Below are 26,812 nucleotides of genomic sequence, written 5' to 3' on the forward strand. Positions count from 1 at the left end.
TACATCTGTTTGTCTCATTCTCATCAAGGAGGAGACTATGTAGCGTCCACACCAGCACTACCAGACTCAAAAACAGTTACTTGCCCCAAGCAGTAAGGCTGATCAACACCTCTGCCCACTAACCCACCCCTCCACATATCATTTCTTGTCTGTCACCTTATGGATAGTTAGTCCTGTGCTTAGTGTCACTTTATGGATATACAATGAATCAATGTACTATATGTAAAAGCTATGTTAAGTTATTTATACTTACTGTGTTCGATGTTATTATTGCATTTTTCATCTTTTATTTTGGAGTAATAATAATTGATTCTGCCAAGTTTTTCCTCCTAAAAGAATGTATTTGTTCTTGGCTGACAAAGTCCCCTTTTATTTTTATTCTTGCTACCCAGGAGGTAATGATCAAGGGTGGAGGCCTGAAGCACCTTCCTTGTGCAGAAGATGAAGAATTCATACAGGCTTTGGATAAAATGATGCTTGAGAATCTGCAGGTATTTCTAGATCTAATGTTTACACAACATTTTCTAAGTTTAACCAAAGCAAGCAAATCTCACTTTCTGAGGCTCTGTACTGAAAAATTTAAGCAGGGTTTAACTCACTTTCTTAAGCTGATTACATTAAATAAAGGAGGCATGGTAGCATAATACAATTACAGCATCGGGGACCCATGTTCAATTCCATCACTGTCTGTGAGGAATTTGTATGTTCTTACGACCATCTGGGTGCTCTGGTTTCTGCCCACATTACAAATATATATAGGTTAATTGGTCATACTAGAAGCACCAATTACCATGCTGTATCTCTAAATAAAATGTAAATACAGTACTGAAATAATCCTGATGAAGTGCCTTGGCCCAAAATATCGACTGTTTCCCTTTAAAGATGCCGCATGACCTGCTGAGTTCCTCTAGCATTTAGTGTATATGTTGCTCAAGATTTCTAGCATCTGCAGAACCTCTTCTCTTTGTGCTCTGAGCTCAACTGGTAAAGATTGAATATAATTGAATTCATAGCCCATTTTCAATTAACTGAACAGGATGCATGAATAGAGAAATTATTATTGATCCCAGGGTTACAAGGTTCTTAAGGTTATCCAGTAATTCCTACACTGTATCGGATCTGTTGCTGACTTTGGCATGGAAGTTTTAAATTCGGTGGATTTGGATGGGCATAAAATTCTACGGAAATATTTGCAAGAGTAGGGAGGATCACTCCCTTGTCCAGGCAAATATTTATGACAAAATTTAGATCAGTAAAATGCACTTTTGTCGCAGCATCATTTTGCAGCATCCATCTTCAGAGACTCACACAATCCAGGCCAGGATCTCTTCTCCCTGCTGACATCAATAAGGAGGTACAAGGGCTCAAAACCCACATCACCATATTCAGGAACAGTTATTACCCCTCAACCATCAGGCTTGTGAACCAGAGGGGATAACTTCACTCATCCCAACTGTTCCCACAACCGATGGATTTTTTCTCGTGTTTCCGATATTTATTATTATTTTCCCCACAAGTGAATTTCAGGGTTGTATATGATGACATATATGTACTTTGATAATAAATTTACTTTGAATTTTGCTGATCTTGGGAGTTTGCTGTGTTTGCATGGACAACTGCATTGCCAACAGTACAAAATATCCATGATTAAGAAAACTACACGGCATCAAACACTTTCAGGCGTTCTGGAATCACGGAAGGTGATTTATGAATGCAATCCTTTAATTAACCTATTTGAAAGAGCTGGGTTGTACTTAGCTTTGAAAGTACCATATTGAACCAGTAATTTAAAATTAAATTTAAGGAGAAATCTTGTTTGGTTTAGTCAAAAGAGACAGTGAAGTCAAAATTAATTTCCATAAGCTGTTGTAAAACATTTACCGTCACCATTGGAGATGCAAGAGACTGCAGATGCTGGAGTCTAGTTCAAGACAAAAGATGCTGAAGGAACACTAACACATACAAAATGCTAATAATCTAATGACAAGACAACTTACAATGACCAATTAACCTATGCAGTATGTCTTGGACTGTGAGAGGAAACCGGAGCACCCAGGGAAAACTCTCAGATTCCATGAGGAGGATGTACAGACTCCTTACAGAGAATGTCAGGATTGAACTCTGTATTCTGATGCCCCGAGCTGCAATAGCATTGCAATAATTGCTAAGCCATGGAGCCCATTAACAGGCCAAAAAAAATGCATTCTTGTCTGAAATTGCTGTGTCCTGCCAGCATGTTTATGCAATAAAATTAAGTGTAATGTGCAGTCATTGGCAGGTAAATTCAGATTTGTCTTGCCAAGTTGTTATTGCTATGTTTTATGAGGCACGTATTTTGTTTATGTAATGTCCTCGAAGTAGAATTCTGCTATTTTTAGCAGCATTCCAAATTGTGAGCAAGTTTCTGAATGAATGTTCTTATAATGTGATCTTTAACACTTATGTTTTTCCTGCTGTACGCAATAAAACATTTTTACATTTTAAGAAAATCTAGAAACTGTGAGATTAGAAATGTCCTAACAACACACACAAAACGCTGGTGGAACACAGCAGGCCAGGCAGCAAATATAAGGAGAAGCACCGTCGACGTTTTGGGTCGAGACCCTTCATCAGATTAGAAATGTCCTCCTCATTTAACTCCTCATTGGAGTTAACTTAGTTTAACTCCAAACCCTCAAAGGAATTAAATGCCTGTAGTTGTAACTAACCAAGCATGATGTGATGACTTCTGAAAGATTTTACAGTTGAGTTGATCTGTACTGAATGACGACAGTTATTTGTGTGTTTTAGCGAGCTTAAAGTAAAAAATAATACTCAAGGTTCATCAAAAGGGTAAATGTCTACCATTTTAGAAAAGTTAATAAGGTGACCCATGGCCAAATCAAAAATAATTGATTAGATTGCTAATGTTCAGTGTTCAGTGAAAGAACACAAACTGGGAAAAAGAGACAAGACTGCCTGAACACCACGGAGAGAGAAGGAGAATATAATGATCTTCAATATTTGCTGGAAAGTAACAAGGTTACTTTCTTTACAAAATATAAAATTCTTGATTTAAAAAAAATTACAACTTTACAATGTCAATTATCTTTTATTCCTGATTGAATAGATACTGGACTACCTTGGAGATCTGTGTTAAAGTTCATTTCATAAACATTGACAATAAGTACATGAAGGGTGCAGAATTCTATGTCATCTGTTCCATTGTCAGATTCAGGCAGATACAACTGGGAAGTCCCTGGGTTTCAAGATACCATGACTAATGGGGAAAAAACTGTTATTAATTAGCCTATTTATCAAGACTATTAGCCTATTTAACAGGACTATCGCAGAAGGACCTTGTACATCCATCATTATGGATCCCCACCACCCAGGACATTACTAGCTCTTCTCATGACTCCCATCAGAAAGGAAAGAGAGGACTGAAGACGCACATGTAACATTTTATGAGCAGCCTCTTCTCTGCCGTCAGTTTTCTGAACGGACAATGAACCGACGAACATTATCTCACTATTTTTACTCTCATTTTGCACTATTTGCTTAATTAAGTATTTTATATGTAGCGTCTTTATTGTAATTTATAGTATTTTCATGTATTGCACTGTACTGCGGCTGCAAAACAACAAATTTCACAACATATGTTAGTGATGATAAATCTGATTCTGAATAATAAAAAGTATGAAAGCCTTTCCAGAATTGTTAATAAGAATATTTGGCACTGTTGCTCAGAAAGAAGTATTGGTAAAAAGGACCAAGGATTTGATCAAAGAAAGATTTTAAGGAACCTCCTGTCGAAAGATAGGATTGCGGAAGGGACCTGGAACTTTGCGACTAATTGCTGCAGCTTCTGCTGCCAGGGTGGTGAAAGCTGGGGGTGGGGGGGGGGGGTACAGTACAGGAAACTGTGGCTGAAGCAGTGCAGAGAGAGTTGAAGTTGATTACAGAGATGGGGAGTGGCAGGGCCATGGAGAGAATTGAAACAACATGAATTTTAAAAAGAACATGAGCCTGCAGGTCCTGGAATCTGGAGCAGCACACAGACTGCTGGAGGGACAGGACCTCCAGCAGGGGCATGACCCAGGGCTTCAATCACCTCTATCCCTCCACTTGAGGCTTGGCCCGCTGAGATTTTAAAAATGATTTTCTGATCAGCTGGGATCCAGCGTAGATCAAGGCTGATAGATGAGCAGTACTTAATGTTATATGTAGTCAGTGGTTTGGGGTAACTTGAGTGATGGAGAACTGATGTCCAACCAGTATTTGAAATTGGCAAAGATTGGGACAATAAAAATGGGATTGGGTGTTTCCACATAGGTGGTCTTAAGAAATCAATGTTAGAGGCAGAAATTGGTGGTTTTATTGATGATGCAGATGACCTCTTCTCTAGGTCAGTTAGAATAATCAAAAGTAGGACAAGAATAATGTGGTTTCAAGTAAAATAAAACAGTGCCTTCTGAGTAATTATCAAATATGTATTGTATTGTACATTTCTCTTTGTATGTGTAAACACTTTAAAACTTAGAAAGATCCATGTTGTTCACTTGTGCGCCAGAAGGAAGAAATTTGGTGTCCTTACTCAGTCTGGCATTTCAACTTGTTCTGTTGTATAAGGCAGTGGACTTGGAATGGAAAGTAGCTTGAGAATTCCAATAGAGGATTCATTGAGTTTGTGGAAAAATTATTAAATGTTTTCATTACAATGTTTTCATTCAATTTTAGTCAAGTCTGTGGTCAATCATCATTCTGAGGAACATAGTATCAGTTGGACTATATTTATGGGAAACATGAGGGGGATCATCTTCAGTCATATTATAGTGAGAATGTGGAATGACCTGCCAGTGTGGATTTGATTTTAACCTTTAAGTGAAATTTGGATAAGTGCATGGATGGGAGGGGTATGGAGGGCTAGGTCCAGGTGCATTTCAATGAGGCTAGGTAGAATAATAGTTTGGCACAGACTAGATGGGCTGAAGGGCGTGTTTCTGTGTTGTAGTGCTCTGACTGTGGGTTATTGCCTCCATCTCGAGGTGAATTAGTTATTGGCAGTAAATACTGGTTTTGCCTTCACGTCCACTTCCCATGAAATGAATCAAACTAAAGTTGCCAGACCAGCCTGGCCATGTTGATACAGCAACATGTTTAGATCAAACCTGGAAAGCTATAGAATTTGAAGTAATTAAATTTGGAGTTAAAATGCTTGTACCAATGGTAACTCTGAAACTATCAGATTATTATATTAAATCAAAGTTTCTCATGTCCTTCTGGGAAGCAAACCTGCCCTTTTAATCTGATAGGGTCTGAATGCCAAGGGTGATGGTAGAGGCAGATACATTAGGGGCATTTAAGAAATTGTTAAATTAGCACATGGATGATAGAACAATAGTGGGCTACGTGGGAGGGAAGGTTTGGATTTATCTTGGAGTAGGTTAATGGATTGGGACAACGTCGTAGGTCAAAGTGACGGTACTACATCATTTCCATTGAATTATTTTACTCTTTCTTTTAAATTCCTTCAAATTTGCATTGCCTTTTCTTAACTATTTATTTAATTGTTAAAGATTGCTTCTGTATTAGGATTCTTATCTTTATTGTTAAATAAAGATGATAAAGGTAGAGGAGTCTGAAGACATACACTCAACGTTTTAGGAACAGCTTCTTCCCCTCTGCCATCAGATTTCTGACTGGGTCAATGAATCTATGAATATTATCTCACTATTTTTGCTCTCTTTCTGTACTAATTTTTAAAAATTAAATATATAGTGCGTGTGCGCACACACACACTTTTTGTAATTTATAGATAAATTTTATTTATTGCACTGTACATGCAAAACATTGTATGCCGTTTGGTACTAAATCTCATACTGATTCCAAAGTGGAATATCTAAGCTCTTCTGATTAGAACGAGGAGACTCTCTGTAGTAGGTATAGCAATACCAATTAAGTAATAATGAGTATAAACTGATCTAAAATAGCCTGCTGTTAACAGGTGCCTTGACAAAAGAAATTTCAAATTAAACATGAAATGTTAGAACTACTTGCACTAAAATTATTCTGATTCTTGATGCAGCAACGAACTGGTGAGTCAGTCAAAGTTCACCAATTAGATGTGGCAATTCCACTCCAGCTGAAGAGCCAGTTGAAAAAAGGACCCCCTCCCCAGGGAGGGGGAGAAGGGGACTCTGAGAGCTCGGAAACCATGCAGTTTGTAATGCTTACCAGAAGGGGCAACAAACAACAGGTACTGTGTATGTTAATAATGCTTCTGTAGCTGTGTGTTTGGGTGTGGTGTTATGTTGCACACTGAACTGAACCGGGCTTGGTGTTTAGCTGTCCTTTTTAATTCTAGGGAACCCAATTTACCTAATGCACTGCACTCCAGTAGTATTGATTGGATTATCCCTTGTTTTTCTTTATCTTTAATTTTACTGCTGCATTCTTGGCATTGCCAGCAGTTGCTTTTATTTTGCATGTTTTCATTTAATCTGTGGAAAAATAAATAAACCTTGTGTGTCTAATTAATTTTATAATATAAGCATCGCTCTTTAAATGGATATGCAAATTGATTTATTGTCATATGCACAATGAAAAGCTTTGTTTTACATCATCAATGCAGATCAGTTCATCACATCATTGTACAAAGGAAAACAGTAACAGAATGCAGAATATACTGTTAGAGTTGCAGAGAGAGTGTGCAGGTAGCCAATAAAGTACAAAGGCCATAATGAGGTAGATTGTAAGGTGAAGAATCCATCTTGTCGTACTGGGGATTGATCGTTTGTCTTATTACAACAGAATGGAAGCTATCCCTGAGATTGGTGGCACTGAGGATCTAACAGTATGGAAATAAATCAAAATTAATATTTCAAAAGCAAATGTAAAAATCACAAGCTTGAAAGGAACATGTTTTGACTAACCATAGATCTTGCAACAGGCCCCTTCTTTGCTGGATTCAGTTTACGCTGAATAGAATTCATGCTTTTGATAGTCTATCTAGAGGTGAAGCACTTCCGTTGGAGTTATAGCATAAAGCAACATGGAAGCAGATCCTTTGGCCCACTAGTCCATGCTGACCACAGCGTCCCTTCCCTGCTAGACACAGTTGTCTTGTTCAACCCATAACCGTCTGTGTTTATCCAAATTTACCCATCTTAACCACTTCCTCTTTCTGCTCATTCCAGTACTCGCTACCCTCTGTGTGTTAATAGAAAAAGGCTACCTTTCCTATCTCTTTTAAATCTCTCCCCTCTTGTATCTTTGCCCTTCAGTTTTGGACTCCCCAACCCAGCAGAAATACTATGACCATCCACCTTATCCATACCTCTCATGATTTTGTAAATCTCTGAGGTTACCCCTCATTCTCCTACACTGCAGGGAATAAAGATTCAGCGTGGCCAACTTCTCCCTCTAACCTAGTCCAGGCAGTATCTTTGTCAATCTCTTCTGCACCTTTCTAGTTTAATGATGGTTTTTTATAACAGAATGACCAGAACCCTACACAATGTCACTCACTCCATCTGACTTTCTACCAGTTCAAACTCTGAATCTACTGCTCCGCTAGCACAGTTTAAACATTTTTTTTCAGATTTCTCGTTCAGTGTTATTGCCAGTGCTTTATCCTCATATGAATCACCTCTCAAAAATCTTGACACCTGCATACCTACCAACCACACCCAATATGGGTCTAACTAAGATAGGCATTTTGGCCCACAAGGAATGGTTGGGCTGAAGAGCCTGATTCCATGTTTTAAGATATTTTTCTCCTTTAACAGTGCTATATAAATGTAAGTCTCCCATCCAGGCTAAATAATCTAAGATGGCCTACTTTTGCTGATAAATGAGACCCGTAAGAGCGCAAGTTGTCGTGTAATCTCTTCTACACTACTACCGCGTTATGCTACTTATGTGCCTCAGTTACTGGAAGCATTTGTTATAATCTGTCCTGTGAACTGTACATAGACACCGTGACCTTCCCTCACTTTTATTCTACTGCTTTGGCTGTATATACAATTGTATTTCATTATGTTTCACTTATTGTAATAGGTAGACATCTTATTTATGCAGCATTTTAGTAAGCTTGTATTTGTGAATCTTCTTCATAAAAAAACATTTTTTAAAGGCTAAGTAATACACACAATATGTTTCACCCATCATCTGTCACCTTATGCTCCTTCCCTACCCCCAACTTATTTTGCCATCATATTTCAAAGGTTCAGTTTAATGTCAGAAAAATGTATGCAATATACATCCTGAAATGCTTTCTCTTTGCAACCATCCATGAGAACAGAGAAGTGCCCCAAAGAATGAATGACAGTTAAATGTTAGAACCCCAAAGTCCCCCCCCAGCTCCCCCCTCTCGCTCATAAGTGGCAGCAAGCAACAATCCCCCTTCCCCCCCACTGGCAAAAAAAAGCATCAGCACCACCATCGAGCACTCAAGCGTGAGCAAAGACACAGGCTTGCAGTTTCCCCAAAGACTTGGCGTTTCACCTGGTATTCGACATAACACAGGTTCTCTCTCTCCCCCTAATAAGGGAGAAAGAGGTGTCTCCATTTTCCCTGCAAGCGGGGAGACATAACAAACAACTTGCTGGTTGACGATGTTAAAAGTCCGCCATATCACTTTTTTCAAACTCTGTGCCTAAAAAACTGGGCACACAGTCGCAGGTATCTCAACTTCCTAGACAACACACAGGTCTCCTGTTGTAACACCGACCCTTGATCCACCATCTCCAGAGCCCTGAGATCCTAGGCTTCCAAATCCGAGCCGGACTCTTAGGTCGAACCTTTGGCGTGCCGAACAACAACGGTTGGCTGTGAAACCCCGACAGCGGGTCCCATTCCTGCAAGGAACCGTAATCAGCATGTAACTCCAGGTCACAGTCTTCAAAAGAACCCTGAAAGGGAAAAATATGGATGTTAAAGATGGAAAAATAGAGCTGTTTCCGAAGTTGTAAGCAAAGGAGTCGCCGTTAGGTGCTATTAACCCTCCTAAGCTCTGCCTGTATATGACCTTTAGTGAATGATCCATGAACACTACCTCACAATTTTTGCTTTCTTTTCACATTATATATTTTTTAATGTAATTTATAGTGTATTTTATGCATCACGTTGTAGCCTGGTTTTTGATTGTGGCTTCTGCCTCGTTCCTTTCCGTTCTTTATGAATGGTCAACTGTTTATTTCCCCTCCATAGATGCTACCTAACCTGGTGAGCTCCTCCAGTATTCTGTATGTGTCGTTCAAGATTTTCAGCACCTGCAGAATCTCTTGTGTTTTTGAAAGGCTTCAAAAAAGTATTGTAGTGGAGTCCCAATTCTTTGACCTTGTGTATCTGAAAGAGCTGTTTAAATGTTAAATTTTTTTGATGGTTATTGCAGAATGGTGACATAAATAGGAATGTAGTGTTTACCATAGGTTAAAAATTTACCCGTTTGCAAAATGTGTGTCCACTTTCAGCCTGATTTACAATGACTACCTTCCATAATTACCTGCAGCATAATTTGCAGCCCAGTAAATGTCTTATAAACGGCACAGAAATTAATTCATAATAAACATGAGATTCTGCAGATGCTGGAAATCTCGAGAAACAAACACAAAATGCTGGAGGAACTCTGCAGGACAGGTACCTTCTATGGAGAGGAATAAACAGTCAACATTTGGGCCAAGACTCTTCATCAGCACTTAGTAAAATCAAAGTTAAAGTAAAATTTATTATCAAAGTACATATATATTACCAGATATGTCTTTGAGATTCAGTAAAGCAGCATTCATCATCGAGGACCCCCGTTTGCCCCCCCCCCCCCCCCCCCCCACCATCCAGGCCATGCTCTCTCCTCACTGCTGTCAGGAAGGAGATACAGAAACACACCACCTGGTTCAGGAGCAGTTGTTGCCCCTCAACCATTAGGCTCTTGGCCTAGAGGGGATGACTTCATTCACCCCATCACTGAACTGTTCCTGCAAGCTATGGATTCACTTTCAAGCACTGCTCATCCCATGTTCCTGATATTACTTACTTATTTACTTTTTCCCTTTATTTTTGTATTTGCACAGTTTGTTGTGTTTTGCACACTGGTTGTTTGTCCGTCCTTTTGGGTGTGGTCTTTCATTGATTCTATTATGTTTCTTGTGCTTATTGTAAATGCCCACAAGATGATGCGTCTCAGGGTTGTGTATAGTGACATATGTACTTTGACAATAAATATACTTTGAACTTTGAATTTTCTTGCAGGCATTTACAGGAAAATGAAGAAATGAACTGTGTATATAAAGACTAACAAATTTAGAATTGAGATACAGATTTTAAAAGCAAAACTAGTTATGGGTTGTCCAAAATTTGTGTTTTGTGTGTTGAAGCCTGTTAAGATTGTGCTTTAATAGTTGGGTTTGTGGGATCTGAGTGATGAAGCTATGCTTTGTTCTGAAGGACCTTTTTGGTGTTTTCTAAAAGGGCGGCTTCTTTTGGCACCTCTGAGTAAGTTTCTTTTAAATACAGATTCTTCTGGTTTGACGGATTCCAAAGTTTTGAGGCCATAGACTACTTATAATTTGTTTTAACACAAACAGAAAAAAACAAGGGTTCTTTTGAGAGCATTAGAGAGAGCTCTTCAGAAGGTACTTACAGTCAACTGCAGGAAAATATGGAGGTAGACTAATAAGGTAGAGCCAGTTCTTTGGTTTCACTGTGGAAACTTAAATAGCACTCATGATGCTAGAACATACAAATTGTTCACCTTGCACAGTTTTAGAGCTGTCGTCCCTATATACAACAACAGCAAAAGTTTGAGATCGTTTAATGTTGGCCAGGCTAGATTTTTTTCCTTGGAACGTAGGAGGATGTTGGGGGGTGGGGGCAATCTTATAGAAGTATTTATAATTGTGAGAGGCATAGATAATAGTGATGGTAACAGTCTTTTCCCCAGGGTAGGGAAGTCCAAACCAAAGAGGCATCATCATATTATGAGAGGAACGAGATTTACAAGAGACCCAAGGGGTGAATGTATGGAGCTAGTTGCCAGAGTTAGTATTTGAGGCAGATACATTCGTATGACTTAAGAAGCACTTGGATAGGTACATGGTGGGGCAAGGCTTGGAGAGATGTGGACTGAACACAGGAAATTGGGACCAGCAATAAGCATTGTGGTTGGCATGGACTATTTGGGTCGAAGGGCCTGTGTCCTTGTTGTCTTGCTCTTTGACATAAATGTTTCTAGACATGTTATCAAACAAGGTCAAAGCCAAGCCATTTAAAGGAACATTAGGAGGAGGGAACGGCAAACTCAGTAGTAAAATCAAGAAAAAATTATATTTTGGGGGGGGGAGAGGTGTAGGTAGAAAAATCTCAAGCAGATCTTTTGCCGTTGAAGACACTTGAGCTTGTAATGGTTTTACTTAAATTTAGATACAAGAAACAGGCCAGAATTGGCACAGCTTGTGGAGTCAGAAAACTTACGACACATAGAGGCCATCTGACGTGCCATTCTGCTCATAAAGGACTGCCCAGCTAGTCCTACCTCCAGTACGTACCTGGGTACTCTCTAAAAGTTGTGCAAGTTTTTGCCTCCAATAGTAAATCCCTTGGCCATTAAAGCAAATCTTAAATACCTTTCTCAGCCACCTTATCCAGCTTTCCTGCTACCTTCACTAGACTTCACTAGTCCTCTTCCATTAGACTTCATTAATCTTCTGTTTATTGTGCATTTTCTTGTTGAGCCTGTACATTGCCCCACTCTTGTTGTTTAAATTCCATTCAAAATATTTCTGCTCCATTTGTTTTCAGGCCACCTCCTTTCTCCTGAATTTCAGATTCAGATTTATTTATTACACGTATTTAAAAACAGAGTGAAATGTGTAATTTATGTTAACAACCAACACACCCAAGGATGTGCTGGGAACAGTTCACAAGTATTGCCATGCATTCCAGTGCCAGCATAGCACGTCCACAATGCTCAGCAGACAGCAGAGCCAGCAAAACAAAAGCACAAGTGATCCTGCTGGAAATCTAGAGCAACACACACAAAATGCTGGACCAACTCAGCAGGTCAGGCAGCGTCGATAGAAGTTAATAAAAGGTTGGCTTTTTGGGCTGAGACCCTTCGTCAAGCAGGACAACAAAACAAGCCCCTTTTCAAACCTTCCCACCCATTCACTCTTATACTCGCTCACTCGCAGACTTTCACTCTTATACTCGCTCACTCGCAGACTGCCTCTGGGCCTCCAGTCCTTCAGTCCTTGTCCCTGGACTTCAGGAAAAATAGCTTTTCTCCTTGCTGTCAACCATGAACACATTTTGTATCATCTCTACCTACCTAGACTGCCTACACTTGAGTCTAAATCAAGTTCACATAAGAAGCAAGGGGAAGTGTATCCCAGAGGGTTTTATGGCCATTGATAATCAGAGGCAAAGAGGGATGAGCGCATGGGCGAGATTTGAAGACATGGTTGAGCACCTTAAAATGAAGGCATTGCTTAATCTGATGCAAACACAGGAATGTGAATTGGCATGAATTTGGATAACGTTCAAACATTTCAATATCTCGATGAGCTGAATGATAGAATGTGATCAAGATACTAATAGAGCAGTTTAGTATATGTCCACAGATCACACTCATTGAGAAATGGAGGAGCAGGGGGCCTCTCACCCCCTCTGTCAACTACCTCAGTCATGCACTTTAAATAATTTTAATCTATTTGCATTTCATTTGCATGCTGGTATTTATGTACATTTATTCCGTATCTATACCCTAACTTTTATATAATTTTTTATAATTGTTGAATATTATTGTTTTATTTTGCACATTACGCCAACACACCGGAGCAAATTCCTTGTAAACCTATAGTACATGGCGAATCAAGTTGAGCCATCATCCTTCTCAGGAAACTTTATTTTTTATACTTGAGGTGTTGATAGGATTTTTGTTGGCAGTGGGAGCAGTGATGTTGGAAATGTGCAGTTCTAGTGATACTATACGTTTGAAATCCAAATTGTGGGATTAAATGCAGCGGCAAGGATGGATAGGATCTGGCTCAATTTTACAAAGTTGCAGGGGAGAATTGTCATGATGATCAAAAATGATTGTGCTAGTCTTATGAAGATGTGATAGACTGCGGATGCTGGAGGAACTCCAAGTCAGGCAGTATCTATGGAAGGAAATAGTTGATGTTTCAGGTTGAGAACTGTCATGTGCTCTGGATGTAGAGGGGAGAAAGCCTGTGGAAAAAAGTGGAGGAGAAGCGGGCTGGATCCAGCTCTTGCTCCTACCCCACCCCTCACCTTTTGATATTACTACTCTGATTTGTAGCCCAGATTAAGGGTCTTGACCCAAACCATCAACTGTCCATTTCCCCCCACGTTTGTGTCTGACCTAATGAGTTGAAGCCTGCTAGCTGGAGGACTGTCCATGTGGGTGGGAGGGAGGAAAGGGGTTTGTTTTGCTGCTGTTTTTCCGGTTTTTTTTTTATGTTCTGCTAAGCATTGATATGTTGGCTCTAAAAATATGTGGCAACACTTGTGAGCTGCATTCAGCACATCACTAGATGTGTTGGTTGTTAATACAAACAACTCATTTCACTGTTACGTGATAAATCTGAATGTGATTTGATTATGTGATAAATCTGATTGTTTGTGGTTTTGGTCTTGTGTTGAGTTGGAGGAAATTTCAGTCTTGGAAGAGTGGAGGAGCCGGCAAAATGGTTGAGCAGTAAACCTGGGTCATGCCAGTGTGCAAGTGCAAGCAGATGCTGTATTTTCAAATCAAAAGTCAAAGGAAAGTAGGGGAAGTCGAGGGGACACACATAGCAGTCCTCATCGAGAGATCGGCAATGGAAACGAGCAGTTTCAAGTTTCAACATCTCTGAAGATTTGTCCTTATTGATTCAATTGCAACGAAGGTACGACAATGGCTGTATTCCATTGGGAGTTTGAAGAGATTTGGTACATCACCAAAGACCCTGGAAAATTTCTACAGATGTACTGTGGAGAGCATTCTAACTAGTTGCATCACTGGTAAGAAGGATCGGAAAAAGTTGCAGAAAGTTGTAAACTCAGCTAACTCCATCGTGGGCACTAGTCTCCCTAGATTCCAGGACACCTTCAAAACGTGGTATCTATCATTAAGGACCTCCATCACCCAGGTCATGCCCTCTTCTGGTTGCCATCAAGGAGGATATACAGGAGCTTGAAAGCACATACTCAATGTTTCACAAATGGCTTCCACCCCTTTGCCATCAGATTTCTGAACGGACAATGAACCTATCTACACTTGCTCTCTATTTTTTGCTCTCTTGCACTATTTAATTTTTTAAATATATATTTCTTATTGTAATTAATGGGTTTTATTATATGTATGACAATGTACTGCTGCCGCAAACCAGTTTCACAACGTAAACCAGTGATATTAAACCTGATTTTGAATATACAAAGTCAGGACCTGGGGTAGATCAGAGAGAGAAACAAATGCTATGTTAGGCTTATACGGAAGAGCAGTGCTTATTTTCTGGCTACAACAAGATAAGCAAGACTCAAACTTTTATTTTTAAGGCAATGTAAGATTAAGATTAGCTTTGTTTGTCACATGTACATCAAAATATACAGTGAAATGTGTCATTTGTGTTGATGACCAACACAGTCTGAGGATGTGCTGGGGGCAGCCCACAAGTATCACCATGCTTCCAGTGTCAACATAGCATGCCCACAACTCATTAACCCTTACCTTTATGTTGTGGAATTGATGGCTTTGTGGCAAAGTTTGCAGATGATATGAAGATAGGTGGAGGGGTAGGTAGTGCTGAGGAAGCAAAGTGATTGCAGCAGGACTTGGACAAATTGGAAGAATGGGCAACAAAGTGGTAGATGGAATACAGTGTTGGGAAATGTATGATAGTGCATTTTGGTTAAAGGAACAATAGTGTGGACTGTTATATAAATAGGGAGAAGGTTGAAACATCAGAGATGCAGAGGGACTTGGGAGTCCTCATGCAAGACTCCCAGAAGGTTAATTTATAGATTGAGTCTGTGGTAAAGATAGCAAATGCAATGTTGACATTTATTTTAAGGGAAATAGAATATAAAAGTAAGGATATAATGCTGAGTCTTTATAAGACACTAGTCAGGCTGCACTTGGAGTATTGTCAACAGTTTTGGACCACGTATCTCAGAAGGGATGTGTTGTCATTAGAGTGAGTCCAGAGGAGGTTCACAAGGATTATTCTGTGAATGAAGGGGTTAACAATATGAGGAATGTTTGCCAGCTTTGGGTCTGTACTAGCTGGAACTTAGAAGAATGTGGAGGGATCTCATGAAACCTACCGAATGTTGAAAGGACTAGATAGGGTGGATGTGGAGAGGATGTTTATGGCAGGGGTGTCCAGAACTAGAGGGCACAGCCTCAAAATTGAGGGGAGACCTTTTAAAACAGAAGAAAGAAGGATTTTTTTTAGCTAGAGAGTAGTGAATCTATGGAATCCTCTGCCACAAACTGCAGTGGAGGCCAAGTCTGTGGGTATAATTAAGACAGAAGTTGATAATTTCCTGATCGGTCAGGGCATCAAAGTATATGATGAGAAGGCAGTTATATGGGGTTGAGTGGGATCTGGGATCAGCCATGATGGAATGGTGGAGTAGATTCAATGGGCCGAATGGCTTGATTCTGCTCCCATGTTTTGTGCTCTTATGGTCTTTGCAATGTAGAAGGAAACCCACATGATTATGGGGAGAACATGCATACTCCTTACAGCATGCAGCAGGAGTTGAAATCCAATCATGATTGCTGGTACTATAAATTGTTATTTGACTTCAGAGCCAACTTCCTGACACACCCTTATTACTTTGTATCACCTTGCCTCTTAGCTCCTCATCTTCAAAGCCTTTGTTAAATTTTAACACAAACTGCAGTTTCACTTCTTATCATTCTACCATAAGCCCTGCCAGTTTCTGTTTGGTTCTACTGACCAGCAGTGGAGCAACATGATAAGCATTTTTCACACATTAAAGGAATTGTATAAGAACAGCTTGCCTCAAATGATAAGGCTGCAAACAGTCATTTCATCTTGCAAAATCATGGAGGCTATTAAGTTATGAAGCTGAACATTTTGGTCGTCCATCATGTCCAACAACGATAGGAGACCTGTGTGGGAGAGTTTTTTAAGCTGTTGCACTTGGGCAGTTCCACTCTCTTGACCTCGGAGGTCCGAGTCCAGTGGTATGAGTAGTCATCACAAACTGTGGTCTTCCTTGGTTGTAGTAGATGACTGTGACTGCTTCGTCACTCACCACGAAGCACAGCAGAACCACCTTCGTTGTTACTCTCATTCACCCAGTTCGCTGCAGATGACTTCACGTGCTAGGACAGGCATGTTTTTATCTCACCCGGGTATGAGGCCAGCTGACTTTTTCATCTGGTTTAGGCTGCCTGCCGAATTAATATACCGGGGTATGGCCACTGTTGCATGCGAACAGCTACTTGAGCAACAGATGAGATTGGTGCATGGGGTGCCCAGGGAGGAGTAGCACCTTTGGTGAAGGGGCTTGTCGTTTCCTTTCTAGGGCAGCACTCACTTTTGGGCACCCCCCCCCCCCCCCGACACTCAGCTGTTACTTGTGGAAGGTGAATATAGTAATAATTACATAGCTAACCAGAGAGGAGATGATTAGATAATCCTTCCGTCAAATATCTTTATTTGCATTGTTTATCCTTCTCACTGCACAGAGCATGTCTTAATGTAAAATAGCATTTTTTCTTTTTCTGTTCTTTACTGTTTTCAATGTACTTTAGGTTAATGAGATTAATCTGAAATCCATTTGTAGTGAACTGGACCCAACTGCTAAAGTACCTAAAACGTTGTCAGACTGCTTCAGTTCATTACGCAAAAGTGGGCTCACGAATGAGGTTACTCAGTAAACTTCTCCGAAGATCATTGGCTTGTGGTGAAGAGGCTTTTGAGTTCCTGAGATCCCGAGAGCGATGCTGTATGAAGTTTGGCCATCTGACGTTTAGCTCCTGGTAGGGTCACCCATGGCACTAAGGTCAAGGGAAGGTTCCAGTCGAAGAGTAATCCAACACAGACCCCAACATTGGAGCTGGCAAAAAATGATGACACATCACAACAGCACTGAAGGGTCCCCAGTTGTTTTGCACTCCATGCCGCTGAACCCGGAGTCTGATCTGTTCAGAGACAGTGAGGTGGCTGCCCATACACCAGCCTCCTCACATTAAACAGGTCATGCATAGGAATTCTCCATTAAAAGCAATCCATCCTGCCATCCTGGATTTAGTCCTGTCATGGTTAACAAGTAGTGAGCCACCTGAAGATCCACCAATAGACAGCCACTTAAAAGAGCATCATAGTCAACTTGAGTGATTGCACACTGCCACTACTCAGTGCATTGCCATTTGTCTTTGTAAAGTGCAGAGGTGTTCAACCTGTGATGCAAAAGTTTATGGCAATGCTCCAGTAGTTTCACCTAATGAGTCTTGCTTCTTCCTGTACTTTAACACATTAGTTTGTTGTATATTTTGTTTTCGCAATCTTTGCAAAGCCTGTTAATCAGACTGGTGTTTGCAGATCAGAGTCACTGCACCGGATGCTTGTCATGTGCTCTGCTGTTGCTGAAAGTTAATTGGCATGGCATTTGTTCCCTGTGTATGCGTACCTGTGACAGACAGACATACTTTATTGATCCCGAGGGAAATTGGGTTTCATTACAGCTGCACCAACCAAGAATAGTGAAGAAGTATAGTGATATAAAACCATAAATAATTAATTAATAAGTTAATCATACCAAGTGGAAATAAGTCTGGGACCAGCCTATTGGCTCAGGGTGTCTGACACTCCGAGGGAGCAGATGTAAAGTTTGATGGCCACAGTTAGGAATGACGTCCTATGACGCTCAGTGTTACATCTCGGTAGAATGAGTCTCTGGCTGAATGTACTCCTGTGCCTAACCAGTACATTATGGAGTGGATGGGAGTCATTGTCCAAGATGGCATGCAACTTGGACAGCATCCTCTTTTCAGACACCACCGTCAGAGAGTCCAGTTCCACCCCCACAACATCACTGGCCTTACGAATGAGTTTGTTGATTCTGTTAGTGTCTGCTACCGTCAGCCTGCTGCCCCAGCACACAACAGCAAACATGATGGCACTGGCCACCACAGCCTCGTAGAACATCCTCAGCATCGTCCGGCAGATGTTAAAGGACCTCAGTCTCCTCAGGAAGTAGAGACGGCGCTGACCCTTCTTGTAGCCTCAGTGTTCTTTGACCAGTCCAGTTTATTGTCCATTCGTATCCCCAGGTGTTTGTAATCCTCCCCCATGTCCACACTGACCCCTTCGATGGAAACAGTGAACTTGAGGATAATTATAAAGAGAAGTGATTCTATAGATGCTGGACATACTGAGTAACACAACACAAAATATTGGAAGAACTCAGCAGGTTGGGCAGCATCTATGAAGGAGAATAAATATTATTGATGTTTGAGGCCGATCCCCTTCACCAGCACTGGAGAGGAAGGATGCAGAAGCCAGAGTAAGAAGGTGAGATGAGAGGTTGCAAGCTGGCAGGTGATAGGTGAGACCAGGCGAGAGGAGGGTGTGGAGTTGGGGGGGGGGGTGAATAAAAAGCTGGGAGGGGTAGGTGAAAGAGGTAAAGGGCTAAGTATGAATACAGGTGAGCACATGCTTGAAGAGTCTGAGAGCAGCAGAGATCACAGAGGAGGAGCAGTGAGAGAAGGGCTCACTGAACTCGAATTGAAGAGAAAATTTTCAACTTCACTATCTGCATACTTCTAAGAGACTTGGCAGTGCAGCAGCAAATCATAAACATGAGAATCTGCAGTTGCTGGAGATCATGAACAAGATGCAGAAAATGCTGGAGAAAAAACAAAATGATTTTTTTGACTGGGTGTAGTGACCCTTCACCTATTGTTTTCAGTCTTTGGCAGCCTTGTTTGCCTTGTAGTTAAGCATGAATTTCAAACCAGAGAAAAGTTGTTAAACATGCCGAAAGGTAACACTATGTCAGCTGTGTTTATCTTCTTGGAATAGCTCACGGGTTCCTGTTCGCAATACAATGTTTAGAAAGGATAATTGGCATTCATACAGCAGCTTAGCAAGGTTCAAACAGCAATGTGTTACCATTTGAAGTGCCCTTATTTATGTCTGAATGTGGCCATCATGGAAATGTTGCAACTTGAATGTCTAACCAAATTATCCTTTATTGGTGTTAGTTCAAGGACATTTGGAGTCCGTGGAGAAAATCTCCCCTCCTCTCTTTTAGCAGTCTCACAGATCATCATCTACTCCAGCAAGCTTGGGAGTTTTAGTTTCTGATCTCATCTAGAAGATAGCATCTTCAATACAGTTGGGTATATTTAATGCAGAGGTTGATAGGTTCTTGACTAGTACATGTGTCAGGAGAATGAGGTTGGAAGGGATTATAAATTGGCCATGATGGAATGACAGAGCAGACTGGAAAGATTGCATGGTGTAATTCTGCTCCTATGTCTTATGGTCATCCAAAATGCTGGAAGAACTCAAAACGTCAGGCAGCGTCTCTGGAGGGAAATGAAGAATCAAAATTTCGGGCCAAGACCCTTCATCAGGACTAGAAAGGAAAGGGGCTGAAGCCAGAATAAGGTGGGGGTGGGGGGAGTACAAACTGGCAGGTCATAAGTTAACTTGCTGTCTCTAATAAAATCTATGAAGTAAAGAAGATTGATCATACAGTGCATCTACTCTGTGTAGATCAGACATTTCAAACGTTAATAACTAAGCTGCTAATTCTTAATCTCACTATTCATGCAATACACAGTTACCTAAGGTATGTGAATGAACTCAACCTTGGTAAAAGGGGGTGGAGAAAGAGACAGATTGCTTTTGCTTTATTACAAACCTGATTTTGTTTTTCCCCTTTGAATATGAGCCAAATAATCTATTTATCTATAATTTTACAAATGTGTATGTTGAATAGCAGCAATTCAGAAAGAGATTTTGTGTGTGTGTGTGTGTGTGTATATCTACTAATATCTCTGCAGCCAGTTGCTGTGGAATCCCTTGTCCCTATAGAAGACAAGGTGATCTGGCATTACTACTGAGAGAGGTTTATTAAAATAAGCTTCAACTTTTGAGTTATTTTGGGAACTTGTATTGTTGGAGAGCTAGTTGGCTGCCTTATTTTAAACATCGTGGACATGCTTTGTTGGTGCCAGAATGTGTGGTGACACTTGTGGGCTGCCCGCAGCACATACTTTGATTGTTTTGGTTATTAAAGCAAATGAAATATTTCACTGTATATTTCCATTAACATGATAAGTAAATCTGAATCTGATCTGAATGTAATAAACCACATTTTAAAAAAAATGGGTATTCCATCCACATTGAAAAGCGAGGAAAGATTTTGGATGTATTTCTGAAAGGAAAATATTTATTTTCTTTGAGGACGCTTTCTTTTGAGGATTTAACATGGTAGTGTCACAGCACCAGCCATCAGGGTTCTGTTCCCACCACTTTTTGGAAGAGGTTTGTATGTTCTCCCAAGGCTATGTGGATTTCTTCTGGGTGCTCCAGTTTCCCCCCACATTCCAAAGAGGTACAGTTAGGATTAGAAGGTATATTGGTGTCGAAAGCATGGCAGCACTTGTAGGCTGTCCCCAGCATGTGTTGGTTGTTGAGGCAAACTAGTCTCACTGTGTATACTCACTGGCCATTTTGTTAGGTACAGGATTGGAACCCAGTGTGATCTTCTGCTGCTGTAGCCCATCACTTCAAGAGCCAACGTGTTGTGCATTGAGAGATGTTCTTCTGCCCACCACTGTAGTAATGCATAGTTATCTGCAGAAACAAGCAGGCATACCTCACAAAGTTTTCACTAAGTGTACTTAATCTTGAGTGTATAGATGTCATTGCAAGTCGTGCACCTGGCCATGACACACTTCAAAAGCAAGGACATGTGTCAGAATGCTGTTTCTTGAGTTCAGTTTGGTGTTCAGTACTATTGTCCCACAGATCTTGGGGAACAAACACTTACTCGTTGGTGTAAATACACCACTGTGCAACTGGGTGTCAGACTTCCTAACGAGCAGACCTCAGATGGTCAGGATGTACAACTGATCTTCCCTTCCCATCATCCTCAACTCAGATGCCAACCCCCCAACTGGCTGTGTGCTGAGCCCGTTGCTTACACTCTGCTCACATGTGGCTGAATGGCCAAACACCCAAGCAATCAGTGGCACAGTTGCAGTTGAATTGGCAGAGGGGGCCTCACGCAGGTCAGGGAACAAGAGATTTAAAAAGAGAGCTTTTGTAGGATATAATTTCTTTTTCTGTGGCATGGTCACGATTCATTAGCAAGGGCAAATAAAAATGGGGCCGGGGCAAGTGGAATAACCATTGTGTGAGTGGACCAGAGTTAGAGTGGAGAGGCTTTGCTTATTAGACTTGGATGAGGTAAATATCTAGTGAACCGCTTTATTCTTCATCTGTTTGTGCTTAGTTAGAGCAATAACAGTAGCTCCAGCAGCTGTTTTGTGCTCTTTGTGTGAGATTTTGAAATTCTGGGAGACCTTTAGCCTAATCATCCCATGTGTTGTGTGTTCAGAGATGCCTTTCTACACACCGCTGTAGTAATGTGTAGTTATTTGCAGTAACAAGCAGGTGTACAGATAGCCACATCTGCACCAAGTGCAACGACATGCATCTTCTCAGGCAATGTGTTAAGGAACTGGAGCTGTAGCTCAGTGACTTACACGGGACACTAAGAAGGTGATAGATAGGAGCTACAGAGCGGTAGATACCCCTACGTTGCAGGAGACAGATAAACGTGTGGCTGTCCGAAGTATGGGAAGTGGGCAGCCAGTACAGAATAACCCCATGGCCATTCCCCTGAATAATAAGTATACAGTTTTGAATGCTGTTGAAGGGAATGACCTACCAGGGATGAGGGGGAACCACAGCAACTGAGTCTTTGACACTGTGGCTCAGAAGGGAAGGGGGAAAGAAGAGGACTGCATAGTGATTGGAGATTCCAGTTTAGAGGATTAGACACAAGATTTTGTGGATGCGATAGAGACATCCAGGTGGTATGTTGACTCCCAGCTGCCAGGGTCAGGGGTGTATAACATTCTAAAGGGAGAGGATGAGCAGCCAGAAATCTTATGTATTGGCACCAGTGAAATACAGTTGCAAGAAAAAGTTTGTGAAGCCTTTGCAATTACCTGGCTTTCTGCATTAATTACTCATAAACTGTGGTCTGATCTTGACATTTTTAGACAAACACAATCTGTCTAAACTAATAACAAACAATTGTACCTTTCATGTCTTTATTGAACACATTGTTTAATCATTCACAGTGTAGGCTAGAAAAAGTACGTGAACCCTTGTATTTAATAACTGGTAGAACCTCCTTTAGCCACAATAACCACAACCAAACGTTTCCTGTAGCTGCTGATCAGACTTGCACAATGACAAGGAGGAATTTTAGATGATGCCTCCATATAAAACTGTTTCAATTCATCAGTATTTCTGGGATACCTTGCATAAACAGCCCCCTTCAGGCCGTGCCACAGCATCTCAATTGGATTGATGTCTGGAGTCTGACTTGGCCATTTCAAAACATGAATTTTCTTCTTTTTAAACCTCTCTGTAGTTGATTTACTCTTGTGTTTCGGATCATTTTCGTGTTGCATCATGCAACTTCTATTAAGCTTCAGATGATGGACCACTACTCTGACATTCTTCTGTAAGATGTCTTGATACAATTTTGAGTTCATTGTTTCCGCAACGATTGTAAGCTGTCCAGGTTTTGAGGCAGAAAAGCAGGATCAGAATCAGGGTTATTATCACCGGCATATGTCATGATAACCCCAAACCATGATGCTCCTTCCACCATGCTTCACGAGGGATGAGGTTTTGGTGTTAGTATGCAGTGCCCTTTTTCCTCCAATCATACTGACATTCATTTCTGCCAAAAGGTTCAACTTTTGTCTCATCTGTCCACAGAACATTGTCCCAGAAGCGATGTGGAACATCCAGGGGGTCTTTTGCAAACTGGAAATGTGCAGCAATTTTGTTTTTTTTGGAGAGCAGTGGTTTCCTCTATGGTATCCTTCCATGAGCATCATTCTTGTTCAGTGTTTTTTTTAAGGTGGACACATGAACAGAGATGTTTGCAAGTTCTGATGATTTCTGCAGTTGTTTTGTTAATGATGGGATTTTTTCACCTCCTTCAGCATTGCACATTGTGCTTTTGATGTGATCTTTGCAGGCCGCCCACTCCTTGGGAGAGTAGCAACAGTACTGAATTTCCTCCATTTGCAGACAATTTCTCTTACTGTGGACTGATGAACACTCAGGTCTTTAGAAATGCTTTTGTAGCCTTTTCCAGCTTCAGCATCTCTATAATTCTTCTAAGGTCCTCTGAAAGTTGTTTTGATCGAGGCATGATGCACATAAACTGATCTATCTTGAGAAGAGCAGGCTCGTTCAGTAACATGACTTGGTATGTCTTTTTTATAGGGCAGGGCACCTCTACAACCCACACGTCCAATCTCATCTCATTGATTGGAGCACGTGACTCCAAATAGCGTTTGTAGAAGGCACGATACCGGAGGTTAACATACTTTTTGAACTTAGACTGTGAATGTTTAAACAATGTGTTTAATAAAGACATGAAAAGTACAATTGTTTGTGTGTTAGTTTAGGCAGATTGGTTGTCTATTACTGTGACTTGGATGAACATCAGCCTACATTTTAAGAGTAAGTAATGTAGTCCAGGTAATTGCAAAGGGTTCGCAAACTTTTCCTTGCAACTGTAGGTAGGAAAGGTGAGGAGATCCTGAAGAGAGAATTCAGGGAGCTAGGTAGAAAAGCAGGATCTCTAGATTGCTCCCTGTGCCAGTGAGAGTAGAATAAGATTAGGATGATTTGACAGATGATTGCATAGCTGAGAAACTGGCACAGGGGCAGGGTTTCAGTTTTCTGGATCATTGGGATCTCTTCTGGGGAAGTATGACCTGTGCAAAAGGGACAGGTTACATCTGAACCCAAAGGTGATGAATATGCTTGCGAGCAAGTTTTCTAGAGCTGTTTGGGGAGGGTTTAACTAATTTGGCAGGGGAATGTGAAGCAGAGTGATAGGACCTGAGGGTAGGATTGCTGGTTTACAGGTAGAGGCCATGTGTAGTGCGATCGGGTAAAATTGGAGTCCGTGGGATCAGTTGCAGTAAAAGGGGGACAAAATCAGAAAGGGTGATGGATACAGGACTGAAGTTGTTATACTTGAATGCATGCAATATATGGAATAAGATTATCTTGTTGTGCAGTTAAAGATTGGGAGGTATGATGTTGTGGGCATCATTGAGTTGTGGCTGAAACAAGATTATAGTTGAGAGTTTTATGTTCAAGGCTACACGTTGTATTGAAAGGATCTGCAGATAAGTAGAGGGGATAGAGAAGAGGAGGAATTTCTTTAGCTAGAGGGTGATGAATCTGTGGAATTTGTTGCCACGAGTAACTGGAGGCCAGTTCATTGGCTGTATTTAAGGTGGAGGTTGATAGGATCTTGATAAGTCAGGGTGTGAAAATTTATTGGGAGAAGGCAGGAGAATATGATTGAGATGGCATGATGAAATGGTGGAGCAGACTCGATGGGCTGAATGGCCTAACTCTGCTCCTATGTTTTATGGCTTTAATCTCTTTGTCATGTTCACTGATAAGGGGTAGGCTCATTACCAACAATAATGAGACTGCCTACAGAGAGGATGTAGAAGAGGTTGAGGCCTGGTGCTGGGCAGATAACTTCTGGTCAACAAGACAAAGGAGATGGCCATAGACTTTAGGGGGACTTGCACCACTCACACCTCTCCCAATTTACAATGGTGGCACAGCAGTGGAAACTGCAATTAGCTTCAATCTCCAGGAACTGCACATCACACACAACTTCTCATGGTCCCAGAACACATCCTACACAATCAGGAAAGCTCACAAATGCCTCTACTTTCTGAGGAGTCTGAAGAGAGCTGGACTTTACACATCCATACTCATGTCATTCTATGGATGCACAGCATGGAGAATCCTGACCAGCTTGGTATGCAAACCATACTGTGGTGGATAGGAGGCCTCTAGGATGAGTTGTCAAAGCTGCCCAATGCATCACTGACACCAGCCTACCCACCATCAAGGACTTGTATCCGGAAAGATGCCAGAAAATGGCCAATAACATCACGAAGGATCCCAGCCATGCTGCTTATGAACTGTTTGTCCCACTCCCATCAGGATACATAGCATCCTACCAGGACCACCAAAATCAAAAGTAGTTATTTTCCCTAAGACCTCCACCCACTAACGCACCCCTTCACCACCCCTAATTACCACTACTTTATCATTTCCTGTCCGTTATGTACAGGCACTTTTATGCCCTGCGTCACTTTATGGACATAAGATGGCTATATACCTAGAAATTATCCATTTATATTTATTATTTTTTCTATCTTTTTTTATGCTGCATCAGATCCAGGATAACAATACTCAAAGGTTTCAAAGCTACATTTAATGTCAGAAGTGTATACAATATACATTCTGAAATGCTTTTTCTTCGCAACCATCCACAAAAGCAGAGGAGTGCCCCCAAAGAATGGATGACAGTTAAATGTTAGAACCCCAACGCCTTTCCCAGCTCTCCCCTCCCTCCAGCGCGTAAGCGGCAGTGAGCAACAATCCCCCCCCAGCAAAAAACATCGACACCCACCACCAAGCATTCAAGCGTTAGCAAAGCAACAGTGAAGACACACGCGGAGTTACCCCAAAGCTGTTTCCAAAGATGCAAGCAAAGGAGTCGCCGTTTAGTGCCATTGTCACTCCGCTCCTTTACACATGTATAGAAAATGACATTGAATAATCATGTATCTTGAATCTTTATGTGATAAATAAAGCTTATCTTTATCTTTTCCAAGTGTTACAGCTTTCACGATGTTTGTTTCCCCACTACTAAGACCTGCTGCAGAGAGAGCCTTTATTCTGATCATGGATACATTGGGTTGTGACTTTACACCAGTCTGAAAAGTTATTTTATTTTATGAAACCACATGACCATCAGGAAAAACAAGAAAAAAAACAGCTGAGTTTGGTTTGCTCTGGATGTCTGTTCTGTGAAGCGGCGCTTGATCTAGTTCAAGGTGCATCAATCTGTTTGGGAAACTATTCTGTTGACAAAATCACAAACAGCTAATGCAGAGATGGAAGTCAATGCTCACACCAATGAACAAATACAGAAGTTTTCATGCTTTTCCTGTGCCATTTATAATCAGTGACTTGAAAGATGTCATTATCACAGATGTGAACTTTCACCTACCCATACCATATAAAGCTTCTGTTCCAAATGTACACTTCTCTCTGTAATACAGGTATAACAACCTTCATTATAAACAATGGTCAGATCATAGTACTGGAAATTCATTAATTTTTAAACTGTCTTTGTTGGAGGTATCCCATTAATTTGTTATGAAAGAAGATCATTGTTGGCTAAACTGCCACTCACTCTAATGGGAAGACAGGCTTCCTTATTTGAGCTGAGTGTATGCTGCTAAGTGTCTAAATCGTGTGTATTAGTCAAGCCACTGCATTAGATCTGACCAGACATTTACATCCTACATTTGTGATAATTTTTGAATTTTCCTGCTAGCCAAATACAATTGGTTGACAAGAGGAGATTGACAATTGGCTTATTTCAAGGATAATATGCTACATTCTCATAGTTTTCTGGAAATCATCTGTCCCGTGGTCCACTCTCCTCCTCTAGGAGGTTTTTTTCTTCTATAGCC

General features: G+C 40.9%; 1 protein-coding gene across 7 annotated transcripts in view; it reads left to right on the top strand.

Annotated features, from left to right (window-relative positions):
• Positions 1-26,812, top strand: part of upf2 (UPF2 regulator of nonsense mediated mRNA decay) — a 117,601-nt gene that overhangs the window by 70,906 nt on the left and 19,883 nt on the right. For all 7 annotated transcript variants that reach the window (XM_059987299.1, XM_059987305.1, XM_059987300.1 and 4 more), the window contains 2 exons: positions 393-491; positions 6,068-6,238. In XM_059987299.1, coding sequence (XP_059843282.1) covers positions 393-491; positions 6,068-6,238 — 270 coding nt within the window. The remainder of the gene's footprint in view (positions 1-392; positions 492-6,067; positions 6,239-26,812) is intronic.

This window comes from Hypanus sabinus, chromosome 13, assembly GCF_030144855.1.
Source record: "Hypanus sabinus isolate sHypSab1 chromosome 13, sHypSab1.hap1, whole genome shotgun sequence".
NCBI lineage: Eukaryota > Metazoa > Chordata > Chondrichthyes > Myliobatiformes > Dasyatidae > Hypanus > Hypanus sabinus.